The sequence below is a fragment of the Carlito syrichta genome, unplaced genomic scaffold (genome assembly GCF_000164805.1).
Source record: "Carlito syrichta isolate Samal-C Ts95f unplaced genomic scaffold, Tarsius_syrichta-2.0.1 Scaffold301606, whole genome shotgun sequence".
Classification (NCBI taxonomy): domain Eukaryota; kingdom Metazoa; phylum Chordata; class Mammalia; order Primates; family Tarsiidae; genus Carlito; species Carlito syrichta.
Window position 1 is genome coordinate 419482 of NW_007245702.1, and position 21100 is coordinate 440581.

The following is a 21100-nucleotide window of genomic DNA, read 5'->3' on the forward strand; positions in this document are numbered from 1 at the left end:
TGGGGAGGAGGAACACCGACTGCCGCCATTTTCTCTGTCTGAGGAAGGGCAGAAACCTGCATTGCCCACCCCAGCTCTGTTCAGCCTCCAACCTGGGACCCAGAGGAGATCTCCGCACCCTTCTGGGATCAACCATGGCTGATCCAGAGAAGAAACTTCAGGAGCAGACACAGAGAGACAGACGCCCCACCCCCATGCTGGACCAGGCACAAACACATCAGATCTGAGAGGGGACTTGGCCTAGGCAGCAGCGGCAGCAGATGAGTTGGGTGAGTCGGGATCTGATTCACCCTCCTCCCACAGTAGTCCAGGGGGCTAAGAGCTAGGCAACCGGCCTGTACCAAGAGCGGAGGGGAGGAGCTGGAGAACGAGTTGGCTTTTTTCTTTTTAATTTGGTGGTTTTTTCCACGTATTTTTTTGAGGGGGTGTTTTTCAGTTTTTCTGTTTGCATATGGGTATTTTTTTTTTTTTTTGAGTTGGAGTCTCACTCCATCGCCCAGACTGGGGTGCAGTGGCTGCTCCCGGCCACCGCAGCCTCGACCTGCTGGGCGCCGGCGATCCTTCCACCTCAGCCTTCCGAGTAGCTGGAATTACAGGCGCGCGCTACCACGCCCGGCTAATTTTTTGACTTACTGTAGAAATGAGATCTCGCCAAGTTGCCCAGGCGGGTCTCGAACCCGCGGGCTCAGGCAATCCACTCCTCCTCAGCCTCCCAAGGCGCAGGATTACAGGCTGAGCCACCGAGCCCGGCTGCATATGGGTATTTTTGAGGGCGAGTGCATCATCATGTTTTTTTTTTGGTTTGCTTGTATGTTTTTGTTTTTTGTGTGTGCCTATCTGTTTTCCTTCTGCTTCTCCTCTATCTTCATCTTCCTTTAGTCTCCCCTTCTTCCTTTTTCTGTTCTTCCTCTTTTACTTATTTCATTTTGCTCACAAGGGGCATACATACACCTCCACCGCATGGACAGATTGTAAAGTGGTGGAAAGTGGGTTCCAGGGGGCCCACCCACCTGTCAGCGGATACAGGGATCTACAGATAGTTTCTTTACTACAGCCCCCCCATCATACCTGAATCAAATTTCAAAACTGCAAAAAGTACAGCCCACATCCCCAGTCCGGCTTCAAAACTGAACAAATCCAGAGGTTCTACATAAGGAAGAATAGGGGATTGAGCAAACAGAAGTGAAAGCTATCCCCCCATCATGGAGCAACGAAATTAAAGGGGGGGGGGAAGGAGGAGGAAAATCATCATAAATGAAGAGTCCCAGGAAGAACTCAATTCCCATATAGAAGACCCCTGGGAAGACAGCACCTGAGAATACAGACTTTGGAACTTGAACAATGAAGAGCTGCCAGAACGACTAATCCCAAACCACAAACTCAGACATCAAGATATTAATGGAGAGAATGAATAGAAATGAGAAGACACAAGAGGAAAGAATGAAGGAGTTGATAACTGAGATGCCAGCAATAAAGAATACACTAAATGAAATAAATAACAAATTGACAAGCATGGAAAGCAGAATTAACTAAGCAGAAGAAAGAATCTCAGAGCTTGAAGAACAGAGTATGGAACTAACCCAAACTGTTAAAAACATAGAAAAGAAGCTTTAAAGGATGGAACAAAGCCTCCAAGAGATGTGCAGTTATATCAAGAGCTCAAACCTGAGATTAACTGGCATTCCTGAGACAGATAGAAAAACAGAGACCACCCTGGAACAAACATTCCATGAAATTATCCAAGAAAACTTCCCTCATCTCATCAGAGACATGACCATTCAAACAAAAGAGATTCAGAGAACCCCTGCAAGACATCAAATAAGAAGACCAACTCCTAGACACATAGTAATCCGCTTACACAAAGCAGGTATAAAGGAAAATAAGGCAGAAAAAGGATTGGAAGAGACTGGTTTGCCTTGGACAGAAGAGTCAAGAAAGGCCTCTGGAATGAGTTAACATTTAGCAGAGACCTGAGTCTGCGTATATTTGAAGAATAACAAAAGTTAGAGCAAACGCAAAGGACCTCAGGCAAGATCATGCTTGGCATAACACTCAAGTGTTACCTCCAGGCTAGATTATTCTTCCTTAGTTCTGGAACTATATATACAAAACTGCCTCTGTGGTGTACAGCATGTGGTTAGATGCCCTACAAATACAAACCCAGATGCCCTACAAACACAAAACATTTTCTCTCTTTACTTTGCTATCCCACGTCCAATATACTATAACCATTATTTCAGTCAATTATACCACAACTCAGCTGCCTAAACACTATTTAGGGCAGGGAAAAATCTATAACCTATTTTCAAACTCTCTGAAAAGCAGCTCAAAACTAATGCACTAGTCCAACTTTCCACTGACCTGCACTTTAGATTCTGATATACAGAATCTTTTATTTCACCTAATATCTCTATGTAAAGTGAATCAAAAGTAAAACTATAGAGAGTAAAGGATTATCTAACAAAAGCACTTGAAGCAGTGGTTCTCAAATTGGCTGTACATTAGGATCAATAGGTATTAGGTGCCTGCAATTCTCTCTTAGGTAAGTTACCAAACAGAAAAAAACACAGGAACTAATAAAAGATTTCCGAGCACAGGGAGATGGTATAGAGTTGAGAACCGCTGACTCAGAGGGTTACACAGCTTAATGCTGCCTGTGTCAGAAGAATCCACCTTGGCTCCACTCTTTTTCCATTCTAGTTCCTCAGAATGTGTTTCTAAGACCCATTATATCATCCTAAAACACTAGCACTTACCTCACTTCAGGCTCTCTTAACTTCTCCCCGGGATTAATGACTGAAAGGAAGGAACTCCGAAAACTTATGATAAACTTAGTTATAAACTTAGTTTTAGCGCAGCCATTTTGCTTAGCTTTACCCCTGACACGCTTTGCTGGACAGCCTGCACATTTTTCTTATCCTGTAATTATTAGCAGGAAAAAAACTCTTTCCTAGAAACAGTTTTCCAAGGGTTAGGCCGTAGAAATCAGTGATTGTTTAAAGCTCTTAAGCATGTTCAGTCCTAATAAATTTTTTTTCCAGGCATTTGTATTAATACATTGCTATTAGACATTCATGATAATCTCCTGTCCACCACCCGAGGTTATGAGATGCTGGTGCCTGGTGATGTCAAGATCCAAGACTTATGTAGCTGCAATTAACATCAAAGAGTACAGTTCTGGACATTCCTTTTGGCCTAGACCCCTCCAAGTTCAAACCTCCCTTGTCCCAAGGACCCTTAAATATACCCAGTTCTCAGCCCTTTGATGCCACATTTGCCTATTGAGTACTGGCCCCTTTCTACCTGTGGAAATTGGATAATAAACTTTACTTCTTTCTCTGCTGTAATCTTGCATTATTCCTGTGGCACCAGTCCACCTTGTCTCATTTTACCCTTTCAATTACTTTCAAACTTTTTTTGACCAGAGTAAAAAATGTATTTTACATGAACATTTGTGCATACTAGACTGCTATTTATCAACAGATTTTATATTTACAAACAAAAATCAGAAAAACACACTTTCAGGAAACAATGCTTATTCTTACTATATTTAACACACACCATTATTTCCTATTCTAGCCTTCATTTATTTATTTCATCATGTGTTCAAATACTGGTCATAACCTATTAACAGACTGCAGCATACAATTTGAAAAACACTAATCTAGTTACTTCAAAATTCTAGCACAAAGATCATAAATGGTGGCTACAAGACTGTTGAAGCATTTATTTGGCCCCCATAGAAGTTGATGTACTTATTGTTTTGAACTGGAATGCTTGTTTCTCTCACTTATAAAGCCACCTGGCTGCTACTCTATCTTGTCTCCTTAACTCCTTGGAAATCCATACCACCAAAAGAATGATCTTAATAAAATGTAAATAGGATTATGCCACTCCTCTGCTTAAAATTCTTTAATGCTTATTCATGATTTTCAGGAAAAACTCCCAAGCCCTTAGCAAGCACACAGAATTCTTCATAGGGCTGTTTACTCATCAGCATTATATAGCTTGCTTCTTCAAGTGCTGAACTCAAACTATAACAAAATAGTAATTCCTGAGTTAAGCATACTCATTTTCAAAGATGCTAGAGGTTTGAATATGCAGTTGGTTCTTCTAAGAATAAAACCTTTCCTCCCTTGTGCCTCCTTTATCTGCTTTGCTAATAACTCTTACTCTCCTCTCAGAAATCCACTTAAGTGTCATCTCTTTCAGAAAGTACTCTTTGATCTCAACAGCACAGGTTACTCCTTCTGTTTCCCGTTTACATATGTTCCTTCCCACAGCATCCAAAACTTACCTTTGGCATTAGTGTATAATCAGATTGTTTACTTATCTTCACCCTCTATTAGACCATGAGCTTATTGACAGTAAGAATAGCTTCTTATATATCTGGGTCACAGTGACTGACACATGAGAGACAGGATAAATGACTACTTTGCCAAAGATAAAAGACACAGGGCAAAAGATTTTTGAGGGTGAACAGGAAGATAATGAAAGGTTCAAAATGTCTGCAGTAAACAAAAGAGGGAATTTCCAGAAAGCAGCTGAGAAAAGTCTGGCCTAAACATACAGATTTAATAGTTAAAGTGACAGAGAGTGCTAGATCTATTAGGGGAAGCACACACAGGAAAAGACCAAAGGCTGAAACCATAATTAAGCAGTGGGCAAGCTCAGAAGAATCTGAGAAAAAAATAGTTCTAAAAGTAAGAAAGGTATATTAATGTAGTGACTGCAGTAAGAAAATGAGGGCAGTAATGTAATTAGAGACCTCTAGAAGTGCAGATTTAACAGCTACAAGTTGATATTCTGACCACTGTGAGATGTGTTGGAAAGCACTGTCCATAATCTTACTACAGCACTTTCAAATTACATGTATGTACTGTACACATTTATAAATCTGAATCACTAAATAAGCTACTTGAAGGCAAAGACAATGACTCATTAATCTTAGTATGATTAGTGCCAAGTAAAGAGTCCAAAAACTTTAAGTAAATATAGAGGAGAAGACTAAATGGAATAGACATATAGAATAATCGAAGGAAAATCATGAGGAGGTTAATAACTACAATAGGAAATTTTTAAAAGAGTAAGAATTACTAAGCAGCAATGAAAAATCGAGTCTTCAATAAAGCCAAGTAGCAGGGTTATGTGACTTTCACCAGCACTCAATGTTAACTGAGGAAAAGGGTGGCTTCTTGTTCTCCAGTGTGGTCTGGAGAGCAAGCCACCATAGAAGCTAGAAAACTGAAGCTATTACTTATGGTGTTATGGTCACCCTTATTAAGAAGTAAAAATAAACCAAGAATCAAATTGAGAGAGTCTTGCAAATTAACATTAAGTTTTTCTTTACCCTTCATACTGCACATCTTGCAACCAGATGAATAATTGTTCTTAGTTCCAGAAAGTACTTTACAACAAATAAATAGTATGATTCAGATTCCAAATTACTGAACAATACAAACAGTTTATACACACATTCAATAGTAATGCACACTGACCTGCTACTGAAATGCAAGTCAAACATTAAAAAAGAAACTTCACATACCCTGATGGCAAAGTTTCTGTGTTGGCATTTCCCGACTGCTGCCGTATAGGCTCCACACACCCATCTGGCTGTCTTGATTTGGCTGCTTCAAAAGCAGAACTATTTCCAGAATTAGAGGTGTCAAGGTCTAATAGACTTCTAGCTCCAGGTCCTAATTCTTCTCTGGTAGAAGGAGTACATTCATTGTTTTCTGAGGAAGCCAGTATTTCTTGAACTGGAGGATCTTCAACAGTAGTACTAGTGCAATTTGAAGACAAGGCGTTTTCTTCAGACACTACAGGAATACCCGTAGCAGAAGCATTATCAGTTGGTGCAAATGAGGATGATTCTCCATTAGCTAAGAAAGAAAAATTAATAAATGATCTATCAAGTAATGGCAAAGCAACTAATCAATCAATTACATTTACTCGGAGCCTAGTTCAGACTAAATAATGTAGCAGATACTGATGCACATAAAATAAGACTAGATATTATATTTTTCATTGCTCAAATTTTAGGGATAGGTAAATAATAAAAATTTAAGTATATATACTTATAATCTTAACTTAAGGAAAAAATAAGCCAACATTAGGATAACAAATGTTTTCCTCCAAATTATCAATTCTGAGAGAAAGTCTGTATGGACTATATAAAGACTTAAAAATGATCCCTTTCCATCTCCCTTCTCTTATGTAAATAGTAGCTAATAGCTACAGAACTCTTTTGGCAATAGTAGAAAATATATCATGGCATCAATTCTTAAGATAGTACCATAGGGGTTGCAAAAGGATCCAGGAACAAATTCTATACTTTCAAATAAACAATCCAGTACTGAGACCTAGTGACATTGTTTTCCTTATTTTCATTTTAAGTGTGACTGATCTAGTTCAACTGTGTGTCACTATAAAAGTGAGTCAAATTAAAACTGTAAACATGAATAAATTACTCAACAAAACCTATTGGAAAACCACACACCAAAGTTCAAATGGAAATTGCATAGGGAGACATAAGAATTAATAAAATCTTCATGTAAATTTTTTTTTTCTTAATTTTTGAATCAGAGTCTTTACTCTGTCGCCCAGGCTGGAGTGCAGTGGCATGATCATGGTCATTGCAGCCTCAACCTCCGGGCCTAAGACAGTTGTTCTGCCTCAGCCCCCTGTGTAGTTAGGACTACAGGCACGCATTACCACAATGGGTTAATTTTTAAAATTTTTTGTAGATACAAAGTCTCGCTATGTTGTCCAGGCTGTTCTCAAATTTCTGGCCTCAAGCGATCCTCCTTCCAAAGCCTCCCAAAGTGTTGGGATTACAGGCACGAGCCACCATGCCTGGCCTTCAGGTAGATTTTAAAGAAAAAAAATACTAAATGGTGGAAAGAAGAGAAGAGTGTACTATTAACGAGCATACTATCAAATGGCATGTGCAAAAGAACAGAATAAATCAAGTTCTTTACCAAATATGGAAAGGATGATAGCTTTGATTGGAAAAAAAAAATCAACAAAATACAGTACAAAAAAACCCAAAACATTTACAGAGCTACCCCATATCCAACACTGTTAGATATCATGGAGAAATAGAAAGAGTGTGCAGAGAGACTGAATACTAGTGTCTCCTACATGATGTTCACCTACAAACATTATCTCATTTAATTTTTACTCCTTCATGCTGTGGAAAATAATTCACACAAAAGATAGAATTAACAACCCTTCTAAATCAAAGAACACTAAATAGAAAAAGGAAAACTTGAGGAAAGATAAAATGCAGTCCTACTCGGAAGGCTGAGGCGGAAGGATCATCGGAGCCCAGCAGGCGAGGCTGCGGTGGCCGGGAGCGGCCACTGCACTCCAGTCTGGGCAACTGAGTGAGACTCCAACTCAAAAAAAAAAAATGCAGTCCAGCAAGAAACAGTCATGAGCTTCTGCGTACACTAAGACATAGCACATGAAACACAAACTGTTAGAAATAGAGAAAAGAAATTTAAAGGTACAATTGCACAAATCAATCACTCAAGGCAAACATTTCTTTCCCACATATGAGAAAATCTAACAGCAAGTGCTCTCAGATCTTCTCTCCATCTTCACTACTAAACCCTCGTCCATCATTTCTTGCCTACATTACTGCAATAACCTCCTAATTGGTATGCCTACCTCCTCTCTTGTCTAACTACAATCCATTCTCCAATCAGCAGCCAAAGTAATCTCTTAAAAAACATAACAGATCTTTTCGTTTGCCTGATTAAATATGCCAATAGATTCCCATTACCAGCAGAATAAATCCCAAAGTCTACCAAAGTCCATAACAAGTTTATACACAGACTGGTCTACAGCTATGTCTGACTTCTCATTATGGTTGTCTTTCTGTTCCTTGAATAGAACAAATAGAACACTTCAGGGATGTGGCACTTGCTGTTCCTATCACAGAATAATTAAATGAATGGCTTCCTCTCATCATTTAGAGTATATCCTCAATCATACCTACAGAAAGGCAGTCCCTGAATACTTTATTTAACATTGCACATATCCCACCCTCAGTCCAGGTTGCGTATTATACTGTTTTTTTTTTTCCTGTTTCTTGTTCTGAAATCACTTATTAGTTTTTATTATTTTTCATTAAGTTTGGAGTACCAAAACTTTGTCAGACTTGCGGACTTTTGTATTCCCAACAGCTAAACAATAAGACATATGAAAACAATAGTATTAGTTGAATCAATAAGTTAAAGACAATTCACAGAGGAAAAACTGAATATACTTGTAGCAAAACTGTCTTTCAACTTTTACATATTAGACCCAAACACACTATGTTCTCAGAGAAACTAAGTACAAGACAAAAAAAAAAAAAAACCCAATTATGCAATCAGGAGGTCACATTCTGACTATAATTCAATAAAACTAAAACCAAGATAAAACACAACTTATTAAAATATTTATTAAAAGTCTGGCAGAATCTGTTAAGTACTTTTTAAGGATTATCTTCTTTAATCCCCACAGATCAAAGTTATGATGTAGTTATCAGCATTTACTGGTGAGAAAACTAGTTTTTACAAGTCCATTAAAGCGAGAGTTCACTCTTCAGTCATAATAAATTTGCTTAGGTAATAAGAAAACAACAAAATAGTTACTGAGTTGAAGAAGAAATAAAAATGAAATTACAAACTGAAAGAGAATTAATGGCAATAAAAACACTCATATCAAATGCTACTGGACGCGGCCAAAGTATCCAAAGATTTAAGAAAGAATGGTAATAAAAGACCTTAGAATTCAATTCCAGAGGTAGAAAAAAAATTGCAGAAGAAAATGCATCAAAAGACCAATAAACAGATCATAATTTCTTAATTTACTTGGTAAGCATCCATTGGGATCTTACTGAAAATGATTTCTCAGTTCCCACTCTGGACTTATTGAATCTCTAAAAGAAATCTCTAGGGCAGAGTCTGGGAATCTGCATTTTAAATAAAAGCATCAGATGATTTCTTATCAGGGAAGTTGGAGAAACCATAAAATATACCTTTCCAAGTTTTTATTTTAAAAACCAAAAAATAGATAATATGAACATTAGAAATACCATATACAACTGTATATCAATGAATCTGAAATATATTAGCTAAACTAACTCAAAAGATAGAAAAATTTAAAAGGCAAATCAGAGTAGAAAGGGAAAAGGTGATGAAAGATTTAATATCATTCTCCCTAAAGGCATCAGGCTCAGACAGCTTTTTGAGAACATTCTACAGACTTTAATGAACAGATCATTTCAATATTATTTACACTGTTATATACATTAGGGGAAAAAAGTAAAAAGGAGTTTCCAAACTCATTCTGGGAGGGCAAGGTAACCCTTTTAAAACTGAAACTGAATAAATATAGTACAAGAAGACTATAGACTAACGACATGTATAAAGGATGGTTCAATGTTATAAATTATGTTAGAAAATCTACTATGTTAGCATATTAAAGGATAAAGAAAATATTCATATGATTATTCTGAATACAAACCAAAAAGGATTCAATAAAATCTTGCTAATAAGAAGAATCAAGAAAAATTCATGAATAATCTAGATCATATATCATAAACCTACAACTAAGCATTATATTAATGATAAAACATTAAAATAATTTCTTTTAAGATCAAGAAGAAACTAAAATCAGCAACAAAACAAAGAAGATCACACAATCATCACTAAATATTGCTGATTATATTTGACAATGCATAAAGAAAAAAAGGCATACAAATATTGGAAAAAAATAGTAAACATTTGTAAAAAAGTGAGAAAAGGATAAGATGTTTATTTAGAACACACAAGAAAATCAACAAAAAACCATTAAAACCAATTAATTTAGAACTAAAACATTTCAGCAAAATGACCAGACACAAATTCAACATCAAGATTACATTCCACCTATATTTTTAAAATGTTTTAAAAATACTAAGAAACATTTTAAAAAACAGAATAGAGAAATAAATAAAATCTCTCTGAATAGGAAGATCCAGTCTTGTTAAAAAAATAAAAATAAACCCTCCTTAAAATGAAAATGCTGGTCATGATGTAGAGTATCAAGAATTCTCATTTATTCCTAATGGGAATGCAAAAGAGTACTGCCACTCTTGGCAGTTTATTACAAAACTAACATAACTGTTTCATACAATCCATCAGTCCCAATCCTCACTAAACTGAAAACTTGTGTCTATGTAAAAGCCAGTGTATAGCAGCTTTATTCCCAATGGTCAAAAATTGACACAATCAAGATGCTTCAATAAGTGAATGGATAAACAATAGTGGTGCATCCATACAAGGGAATATTATTTAGTGGTAATAAGGAATGAGATATCAAGCCACAGAAGACATGGAGAAACCTTAAATGCACACTGCTAAGTGAAAGAAGCAAATCTGAAAAGGCTACACACTGTAGGACCTATATGACATTCTGGAAAGGGCAACTATAGAGACAGTTTTTTTAAAAAAAAAAACAGTGGTTGCGAAGAGTTTGGTGGAAAGAATGAATAAATAAAGCACAAAGAAATTTCATAGTAATAAAACAATTCCATACACCACTCTAGTGGTGTATGTGATAACATATTTCCCAAAACTCACAGAACCAGTATGATGCAGAGAATAAACCTTAATGTAAACTATGGACTTTAGTCAATTAATAATAAATTATTAATAATTCATTAACTGTAACAAATGCACCAGAGTAATGCAAAGTGTTATTAATAGGAGAAACTCTAAGTGGAGTAGGGAGGTATATGGGAACTTTGTATTATATGCCCAATTTTGCTGTAAATCAAAACTGTTCTAAAATATAAAAGTTATTAATTTAATTTTTTAATTATAATTATGGGGCACACGTGAGTATTTTTTACTTAAGCATATTGTGTGAAGGCAAGATTTAGACTCTCTGAGAGCAGCAGTCAGCATCTTGGCCCTCCCCCCAAATCTATTAATTTTAAAAAGCTAGCTTAGAGACAAATTATTTCCATTCTGTAATTCAACAAACAACTGTTATTCAATATTGCCAGGACTACATTAAGATGCCACAATGATATCTTTGATTGGAGAGGTTACTGTTCATGTAAGTCAGTGGTTCACAATTGAGAGGGATTTTGCCCCACAGAAGACATTCAGCAATGTCTGGAGATGCATTTGGTTGTTACAACTAGGGGAAAAGGAGATATTACTGGCATCCAGGAGGTACAGGTCAGGAATACAGCTAAACATTCCACATTGTACAGATCAGCCCCCTACAACAAAGAATTATCTAGTCATGATGTCAACAATGCTGAGGTTGAGAAAGTCTGACATATGTACCCAGTTACTGGGCAGTGTTCTGCCTATGGTAGTTGCAAAATAAACATCTGTTGATAAATGGATATAAGGACAATTGAATGGATAAACTCATCTAAAAAAAAGAAGGGAAGGGAAAGGAAAAGAAAAGGCTCTCTGCTCATGAAGAAATATAGAGGCTCGTGAAGAAATATGAGCAAATAATTAAAATCTTAAGAGATAGGTACAATAGAAGCATATGTATAGTACCTAATCTCCTTCTCCACAAGACATAAAAGACCACACTCAGTTTCTTAATGACTGTCTCACAAGTCTTACTTTCAGCCATTATGACTTCTGAATTACAAGAGAAACCTCCCCAACTTCATGTTTGATCCTTGAGACACTTCCCATGAACTTTAGGATATTTCTATCTCATAGCAATATGTATTTTTCTCCACTCTAACAGTTCACATAAAAAATATCTGCCTGCATATACACAACAAGTTTCTTTAAAAGTCAATTCAGGAGGATCCAAGATGGCCACCAGAAAGTAGCTGACCCGATTTCTATCACCGAGCAGATCAGAGAGGACAAACTCAGCTGCCAATAAACCTAAGCAGTTTGAGTAATTTGGGATGGAAAAAGTTCAATGCATCCAACAGAGAACTACTGAAACACACAGGGTCTGGGAGAAGAGAGTCCAGGCAGACAATGTTGGAGCTGGGAGAGTCCCATCCCCACTTGGAGCCAGGCTTGCATAAGGCTGCAGCCCTGCTTGTGTGCAAGAGAGGGTACACTTTCCCTTGACACAGTCTAGGTTGGTTACCCTCTGACCAGCAAGGCACAGATTATTGGTTCCACATAGGAGGAGACATGCTTAGGGCATGGTACATACCACCAGAGTGTGGAGTTGGGAACTTAACTATGAACTGAACACCTACTGCCAGTCAACCTACAACAGCATATTCCCTGCAGGCAGTGCCTGGCGGCCAGCACCCAGGCCAGGAAAGCTTGCCTGCAGTTGCACTTAATCGGACAGCCAGCATCTGGTGGATTGTCAACCCCACCAAACCAGGAAGGTTTCCCTGTCAGCATCATTCACCTATAAAGCAGGTCCCTCCTCAACAGGGAGTCTGCTGTTTTTAAGTGCTGAGTGCTGACTCAGATGGTGGGGGGGAGTCATGAAAGACTCCTGGAGGCCCCATTTCCCAGTGGGCTGCAAACCTCCAAAACTCCTGCATCATTCCCAGTTGCCAGGGGGCCAAGCAACCCAGCAGATCCCAGCAGCACAAGCTTACATTGTGGGTTGGAAGGCAGTCTGGCCAGCATGATCACTGGAAAAACAATACAACAGAAAGTCATTCTGAATTCAGAGCACTGCAAAACAAGAGTGGCAGAACACTAGTAAATGTTCCCTTCTTTCTCCCTGTGTTAACCATTTGGAATAGCAGGAAAGACCCTAGGGCAAGAAGACTGTTCCTAGCTACAAAACAAAACTAAAAATGATAATAAAAAGAGAAGTGTTGCTCCTTACGAATGAGGAAGAACCAGAGGAAAAGCACCAGCAATTCTCAAAGCCTTAAAGAAGGTTCACCTGCAAAAGCACTGCCCAGTCACCAAACAATGGAAGCCACCCATAACAACCTGTCCTTAAAGACAGACACAGAAGTTAGATATTGATAGCTAAAATGGCTAAGGAAAATCACAAGAAGTTTGTAGCAAAGATCACCCAAGTGATGCAGGAGATAAAAGCTGAGATGGCCTATATAAGAAAGGACCATTCTGAAATCCTAGAAATGAAAAATTTCCTTGTGGAATTTCAAAGCACAATAACAAGCCTAAGGAGCAGAATCAATCAGGCAGAGGAAAGAAATTCAGAGCTTGAAGACCAAAATATTGAACTAAACTAGTCTGGCAAAAAAACAAGGGGAAAAGGCTCAAAAGAATGAAAAAGTTCATGAGAGGTATGAGACTATGTCAAGAAACCAAATCTAGTGCTGACTGGTACCCTTGAAACAGAAGGGGATACTGAGAATACCCTGAAACAAACCTTCCATGAGGTCATCCAAGAAAATTTCCTGTATATCGTTAGACAGATGTCTACCCAAACACTAGAGATTCAGAGAACTCATGAAAGGCAATTCCCATGACACCTAATAATCATCTCACAAGTTAAGCATGAAAGAAAAACTCCTAAAGACAGTTATAGAGAAGGGTCAGACTGCCTGCTCAGGAATACTCATCAGAATTGCAGCAGACTTCTCAGGAGAAACCCTGTAAGCCCAAAAAGACTGGAGTCCAATCTTCAATGGTCTCAAAGATAAGCAATTCCAGCCAAGAATCTCCTACCCTGCCAAGCTACGCTTTATTACTAACGGAGAAAGAAAATCCTTCCCAGACATCTAATCCCTAAGAGAATACACCACTTCAAGACCAGCCCTTCAGGGGGTCTTTAAGAAAGCTTTGAGCACAGAAACAAAAGAAGGTTTCCAGCCATCACAAAAACACAGGCATGCAGAGTTAACAGAACATACAGATCATTCACACATCTAAGAAAAAAAAGAAGTAAAAGAACCTCTTAAGAGCCTTACAACAGGGATAAACCCTCACATATCAATACTTAACTTTAATGTGAATGATCTTTGCTATTCTGTGCTACTAAAAAGGCACAGAGTAGCAAACTAGATAAAGAAACATGATCCAACATTCTTCTGCCTCCAGGAAACCCATCTCACTGCAAAGGACACTCACAGACTGAAGATGAAGAGCTGGAAATCCACCAGGCAAATGGAAAACAAAAAAGAGCAGGGGTAGCTATTCTTATTTCAGACAAAATGGACTTCAAAAAAGTTACAAAGGACACAGAAGGACACTACATAATGATCAAAAGCTCAATTCTTCCACAAGAAATATCCATCTTAAGTATTTATGCACCCAACATGGAAGTACTTGGAATTATAAGACAATTGCTACATAAACAAAGTAACAACACAGACAACCACCCAATCATAGTCGGAGACTTTAATAACCACTAACAGTCCTAGATAGATCATCAAGGCCAAACCAACAAGAAGATCTGGAACCTTAACTCAACACTAGTCAAACTGGACCTAATAGATATCTACAGAACATTCCACCCAACAATCACAGACTACACATTCTACTCAGCAGGACATAAAACATACTAAAAGATTGAGCACATTCTCAGACATAAATCAAGTGTGAACAAGTTGCACAAGTTGGAAATAATACAAAGCATCTTCTCAAATCATAATGGAATAAAAATATCACTACCAACAAAAACCCACCAAAACATACAAAGACATGGAAACTAAACACCATGCTGCTGATGATTTTTGGGTCAACAAAGAAATCAAGATAGAAATAAAAAGATTGGCCTCACCACTTCAGTGCCTGGCAGGGCACTGGCAGCAGGAACGGCAGAGGGAGTCCAGAGACAAAGTACCACAGAAGAGGACAAGAGAGGCACCCCACCACCATCTTGAAGGTGGGGTAGGAAAGTAATCCAACTTGCTCATCACAGAGCAACAGACACGATCTCTGTGACTGGTGAATCAACTACTCAGGAACTGATCATGACCCAGAGGCAATATCCTGAAAGCACACATTTTGGAGGGATCTGACAAGTGCTGAGTTTCAAGCGCACCACCCGCTAGCCTGATCCAGCTGAGGGACAAAGGGTGTGGCCAGAAAAGGACAAGGAAGAACTCCAAAGAGATCAGTGGCGAGTCTGAGACGGACTCAAACCCCCTCTTCCCCAGCAATCCTCTGACCGTCAGACCCACACAATTGGGCCACGACTGAAAGGGGCAAACCCAGGCAGGGCCTGGACATCAGTCGCAATAGGAAAACTCCATTCCAGGATAGGCCTGGCTGGGGCACCCCGTGCGAATACATACCTGGGGAAGAGACAATCCCACACCTGCCCGTGAGAGGAGATCTCCCTGACCACACCAGAGTGGGAAGGGAGGAGTCCAGCCCCACCCACCTCCCATGCCCCTCTCCCCTCCCTGCTTTGGACACTGAGGAAATAGTGAAACAGGTGGCTCTGCAGGAGAGACCTAAATAGAGGAACAATTACAGAACCTGCCACAAGAGGGCAGGGGTTTTTTTTTTCAATTTTAAAAAATGTTTTCACTGTTTGTTAGTTCATCTATTTTAAAAATATTTTTCCTTTGTGCATACATGTATATGTGAGGATTTGCTCTGTATCTTCCCTAATTTTTTTTCTTTTCTTTTTCTGGTTCTTCATTATTTGTCGTTTTCTGTTTTATGTGTGTATGAGAATGATTGCTCATTTTTCAAATTTGTTGTTGTTGGTTTGTTTTTGCTCTTTTGTTCTTCTGGGTTTTTTTAAATTTTCATTTTTTATACTTTAAGGTGTGTTTCAATATATATGTGAGCGTTTAACCTCACTTTCTTCCCCCCACTCCAGTTTTTCTGTTTTTCTTCTCTATTTGCTTTGTGCTAGGCATGTGTGTGTGTGTTTCGTTTTCTTGTTTTTTTGTTGCTGCTGTCTGTTTTGTTTCACTTTGTTGTTATTCCAGTTTGTTTTGGGGTGTGTGTATATGTCTGTGTGTGTTTGTTCAATTGTTTTTTGCATTAGTTTCTGCTTTGCATCATCATATAGAGTGGTGGTGGGGAGTGGGTCTTGGTACACAACCAAAATTAGTGAACATTGTAATTTGCAGGTAGTTATCTAAATTCAAGTGCCCCAAGCCCTACTTTATTTGAATTTCAAAAACTGCAGGAGACAGCAGAGCTTCCCATCCACCGTCCTATTTGAAATTGGAACAAATCCAGAGCTCGGATCAGGGAAGAATAGAGGACTGAGCAAACATCAGAAGGGAAAGCCTCTCCCCCTACTGACATTGAATAACAGAACTAAAGAGAAAAACAAGAGATCTGTCACAAATGAGGAAAAAACCAAAGGAGGACTTCAGGCAATTTCAAGTGTACCAAAGACAAAACTCCTGAAAAATCAGACCTTGGTGTCCAAACAATGGAAGTTGCCAACTACTGGCCCCAAAATACCACAGGGATTAGGGAATGGATGGAAAGAGTGAACAAGACTTAAAAAAGACAAGATGCAACACTGAAAGAACTTGTAACAGAGATATTGGCAATAAAAAATTTCATCAAGGAAATAAATAACCTGATGACAAACATGGAAAGCAGAATTAATCTAGCTGAAGAAAGAGTCTCAGAACTTGAAGACCAGAACATGGAATTAACTTGATCTGTAAAAAACATAGAAAGAAGACTAAGAAAGAAAGAATAAAGCCTACAGGAGATGTGTGATTATATCAAGAGACGAAACCTATGCCTGATTGGTATCTCAGAAGAAAAGGAATTGGTGGATAGCTTGGAGCAAGTATTCGAGGAGGTAATCCAAGAAAACTTTCTCCATCTTGCCAGAGATGTGACCAGTCAAGCACAAGAAATACAGAGAATCCCCACAAGACATCAAATGAGAAGACCAACCCCTAGACACATAGTAACTCACTTACACAAAGTAGGCACAAAAGAAAAAATCCTAAAGGAAGCAAGACAGAAAGGTCAGATTATCTACTGGAGAAAACCAATCAGAAGAACAGCAGACCTATTGGCAGAAACTATACAAGCAAGAAGGAACTGGAGCTCAATATTCAAGTCCTCAAAGATAAACAATTTGAACCAAGAATTTGCAACCCAGCCAAGCTCAGCTGCATCAGTGATGGAGAATTAAAATCATTACCAGACATCCAATCCCTAAGACATTATGCAGCTTCCAAACCAGCTCTACAGGAGACACTTAAAAAGGAATTAAGCCCAAAAGAAAGAAAAAAAGAATGACCACACACTTCCCAAGAGAACAGCAGGCACAGAATCAGTAGAGGATACATCACAACACAAAACTTGAAAACACACACATACATCAACCCCAAAGCCAAAAGAAAACAAGCAAAGAAAAAAACTTTATAAGAACCTCATGACAGGGATAAACAATCACATTTCAATAATCAGCCTGAATGTGAATGGACTAAATGCACCACTGAAAAGACACAGAATGGCAAACTGGATAAGAAGCCATAACCCAATTATTTGCTGCATCCAGGAGACTCATCTCACTGCAGGGGACACAGACTCAAAGTTAAAGGATGGAAAACAAGTTTCCAGGCCAATGGATCACAAAAGAAGGCAGCAATTGCGATATTAATATCAGACGAAGCAACCTTTAAGCTATCAAAAAATTAAAAAGATGCAAAAGGACACCATATAATGACAAAAGGTTCAATCCATCAACAAGAAATATCCATCCTAAACATATATGCACCCAACACAGGAGCACCAGTATTTATAAAGCAACTACAAAGTAAACTAAAAAAAGATATGGACTCTATCACTATTACAGCAGGGGACTTGAATACCCCACTAACAGCCCTAGACAGATCATTGAGTCAAAAAAATCAACAAGGAGATCCAGAACCTAAACTTGACACTCAACCAAATGGACTTAATAGATACCTACAGATTATTCCACCCAACAACCACAGAATATACATTCTACTCATCACCACATGGAACGATATTCCAAGGTTGATCATGTTCTTGGCCATAAATCAAGAATAAACAAATTCCATAAGGTTGAAATCTTGCCATGCACGTTCTCAGACCACAGTGGAATACAAATAAACATCAACACCAACAATATTTCCCCAAAGTCCACAAAGACATGACACTAAATAGCATGATGCTGAACAACTACTGGATCAACACTGAAATCAAAGCAAAAATTAAAAGATTCCTAGAAACAAATGAAAACAAAGAAACATCTTACCAAAACCTCTGGGATGCCATGAAAACAGTTCTAAGAGGGGAATTTATATTTATACAAGCACATATCAAGAAAATGGAAAGCTCACAAGTGGAGAGCCTAACATATCACCTAAGGGAGCTGGAAAGAGAGGACCACCAAAACCCCAACTTTAGCAGAAGAATCCAAATCACCAAAATAAGAGCCCAAATATGGGACATAGAAAAAAATATCATAGAAAACACCAACAAAACAAAAAGTTAGTTATTTGAAAGAATTTGCAAGATTGATGGACACCTAGCCAGAATCACCAAGAAAAAGAGATGAAAAGCCCAAATAAACACAATCAGAAATACAAAAGATCAAATCAGAACTGACCCAGAAGAAATACAAAAGATTATCAGAGATTACTATGTATAGCTATATGAAAACAAACTTGATAATCTAAATGAAATGTAGGACTTTCTGACATCATATAACCTCCCCAGGTAGAAACAAGAAGAAATTTAGACATTAATTAGACCAATAACAACCCAGGAAACTGATTCTGTCATACGATAACTACCACAAAAAAAAGTCCTGGACTGGATGGCTTTCCAGCAGAATTCTACAAAACATACAAGGAGGAGCTGATATCAATCCTGTTGAAAGTATTGAAGGCTACTGAGAAAGATGGAATTCTCCACAAATCATTTGACAAAGGTAACATCACTCTGATACCCAATCTGGGTAAAGGTCCAACAAAAAAAGAGAACTACAGGCCAATATCCCTTATAAACATAGATGCAAAAATCCTCAACAAGATTCTAGTAAATTGGATCCAAAAACACATCTCAAAAATCATCCACCATGATCAAGTAGGCTTCATCCCCAGGATAAAGGGCTGGTTCAACATCTGCAAGTCAATAAATGTAAATAAATAAATGTAAAAACAAGAATCACATGATTGTATCATTAGATGCAGGAAAAGCTTTTGATAAAATCTAGCATCTCTTCTTGATAAAAAAACCTCAGCCGGGCTCGGTGGCTCAGTCTGTAATCCTGCGCCTTAGGAGGCTGACGTGAGTGGACTGCCTGAGCCCGTGGGTTCAAGACCCGCCTGGGAAACTTGGCGAGACCTCATCTCTACAATAAATAAAAAAAAAAATTAGCTGGGCATGGTAGTGCACGCCTATAGTTCCAGTTACTTGGAAGGCTGAGGTGGAAGGATTGCTGGAGCCCAGTAGGTCGAGGCTGTGTTGGCCAGGAGTGGCCACTGCACTCCACCCTGGGCGACAGAGTGAGAATTCCAACTCAAAAAAAAAAAAAAAAAAACTTCAAACACCTAGGAATACTAAGATCATACCTGAAAACAGTAAATGCCATCTACGATAAACCCACAACTAACATACTGCTAAATGGTTAGAAACTGGAAACACTTCCCCTGAAAACTGGAACAAGACAAGGCTGCCCACTCTCACCCCTCTTGTTCAACATTGTGTTGCAAGTCCTAGCTAAGGCAATTAGACAAGAGAAGTAAATCAGGGATATCCAAATAGGAAAAGAGGAAGTCAAATTATCCCTCTTTGCCGATGATATGATCCTATACCTTGAAAATCCAAGAGAATCTGTCAAACACCTGCTTGCACTGTTAAAGGATTTTGACAAAGTCTCAGGGTACAAAAATAAATGTGCGAAAGACAGTTGCATTCTTATACAGCAACAAAAGCAGGCAGAGACCCAAATTAAAAGCACAATCCCATTCACAATAGCCACATAAAAAATGAAATACTTCGGCATCTTCCCTAAGTGAAAGATCTTTACAATGAGATCTATAAAACACTGCTCAAAGAAATCCAAGTAGACACAAACAAATGGAAAAATATTCCATGCTCATGGATAGAAAGAATCAACATTGTTAAGATGTCCATCCTATCAAAGGTAATCTATAGATTCAACGCAATACCCATTAAGTTACCAACATCATTCTTCTCAGACCCTGAAATGGCAATATAGAAATTCATATGGAAACATAAATGACCACAAATAGCCAAAGCAATCCTTAGTAAAAGAAACACAGCAGGAGGTATCACACTTCTAGACTTCAAACTTTACTATAAGGCTACAGTAATCAAAACAGCCTGATATTAGTATAAGAACAGGCACATAGACCAATGGAACAGGATAGAGATTCCGGAAGCAAAGCCTCAATTTCTCAACCAACTCATCTTTGACAAGGACTCTAACAACAACTGCTGGGGAGAGGAGAACCTATTCGGTACATGGTGATGGGAAAACTGTCTGATCACATGCAGAGGACTGAAACAGGACCCCTCCCTACCTATCACCATACACAAAAATTAACTCTAAATGGATCAAAAACCTAAACGAGAAATCTCAAACTATAAGAATCTTAGAAAACGTAGGAGACACCCTTATGGAAATTGAAACTGGCAACCAATTCCTATTCAGAACCCTAAATACCCATACCTTAAGAAATAACATAGACAATCGGGACCTCATTAAACTAAAGAGCTTCTGTAAAACAAAAGAAACCATCAAGGGAGCAGGGAGACAACCCACAGAATGGGAAAAAATATTTGCCAACTGTATATTTGACAAAGGCCTAACATCTAGGATCTATAAGGAACTCAAATGCACCGAAAGGAAAAAAACAAACAGCCCCATTAAAAAGTGGACAAAAGACATGAATAGACACTTCTCAAAAGAAGATTTATGGGCAGTCAACAGACACATGAAAAAGTGCTTAGCCTCACTCATCATCAGAGAAATGCAAATCAAAACCACAGTGAGATACCACCTAACCACAGTAAAAATAGCCATCGTCATTAAAGCAAACAACAACAGATGCTGGCAAGGATGCAGAGAAAAAGGAATGCTTCTACACTGCTAGTGGGAATGCAAACTAGGGCAACCTCTTTGGAAGACAGTGTGGCAATTTCTAAAAGAACTAGAAATTGACCTTCCATATGACCCAGCAATTCTCCTTTTG

The 21100-nt window shown here is 38.4% G+C and overlaps 1 protein-coding gene across 2 annotated transcripts in view; it reads right to left on the reverse strand.

The window, feature by feature from the left end:
- WWP1 (WW domain containing E3 ubiquitin protein ligase 1) overlaps positions 1–21100 on the reverse strand; it is a 111478-nt gene that overhangs the window by 49375 nt on the left and 41003 nt on the right. For both annotated transcript variants that reach the window (XM_021710835.1, XM_008054900.2), the window contains exon 8: positions 5546–5882. In XM_021710835.1, coding sequence (XP_021566510.1) covers positions 5546–5882 — 337 coding nt within the window. The remainder of the gene's footprint in view (positions 1–5545; positions 5883–21100) is intronic.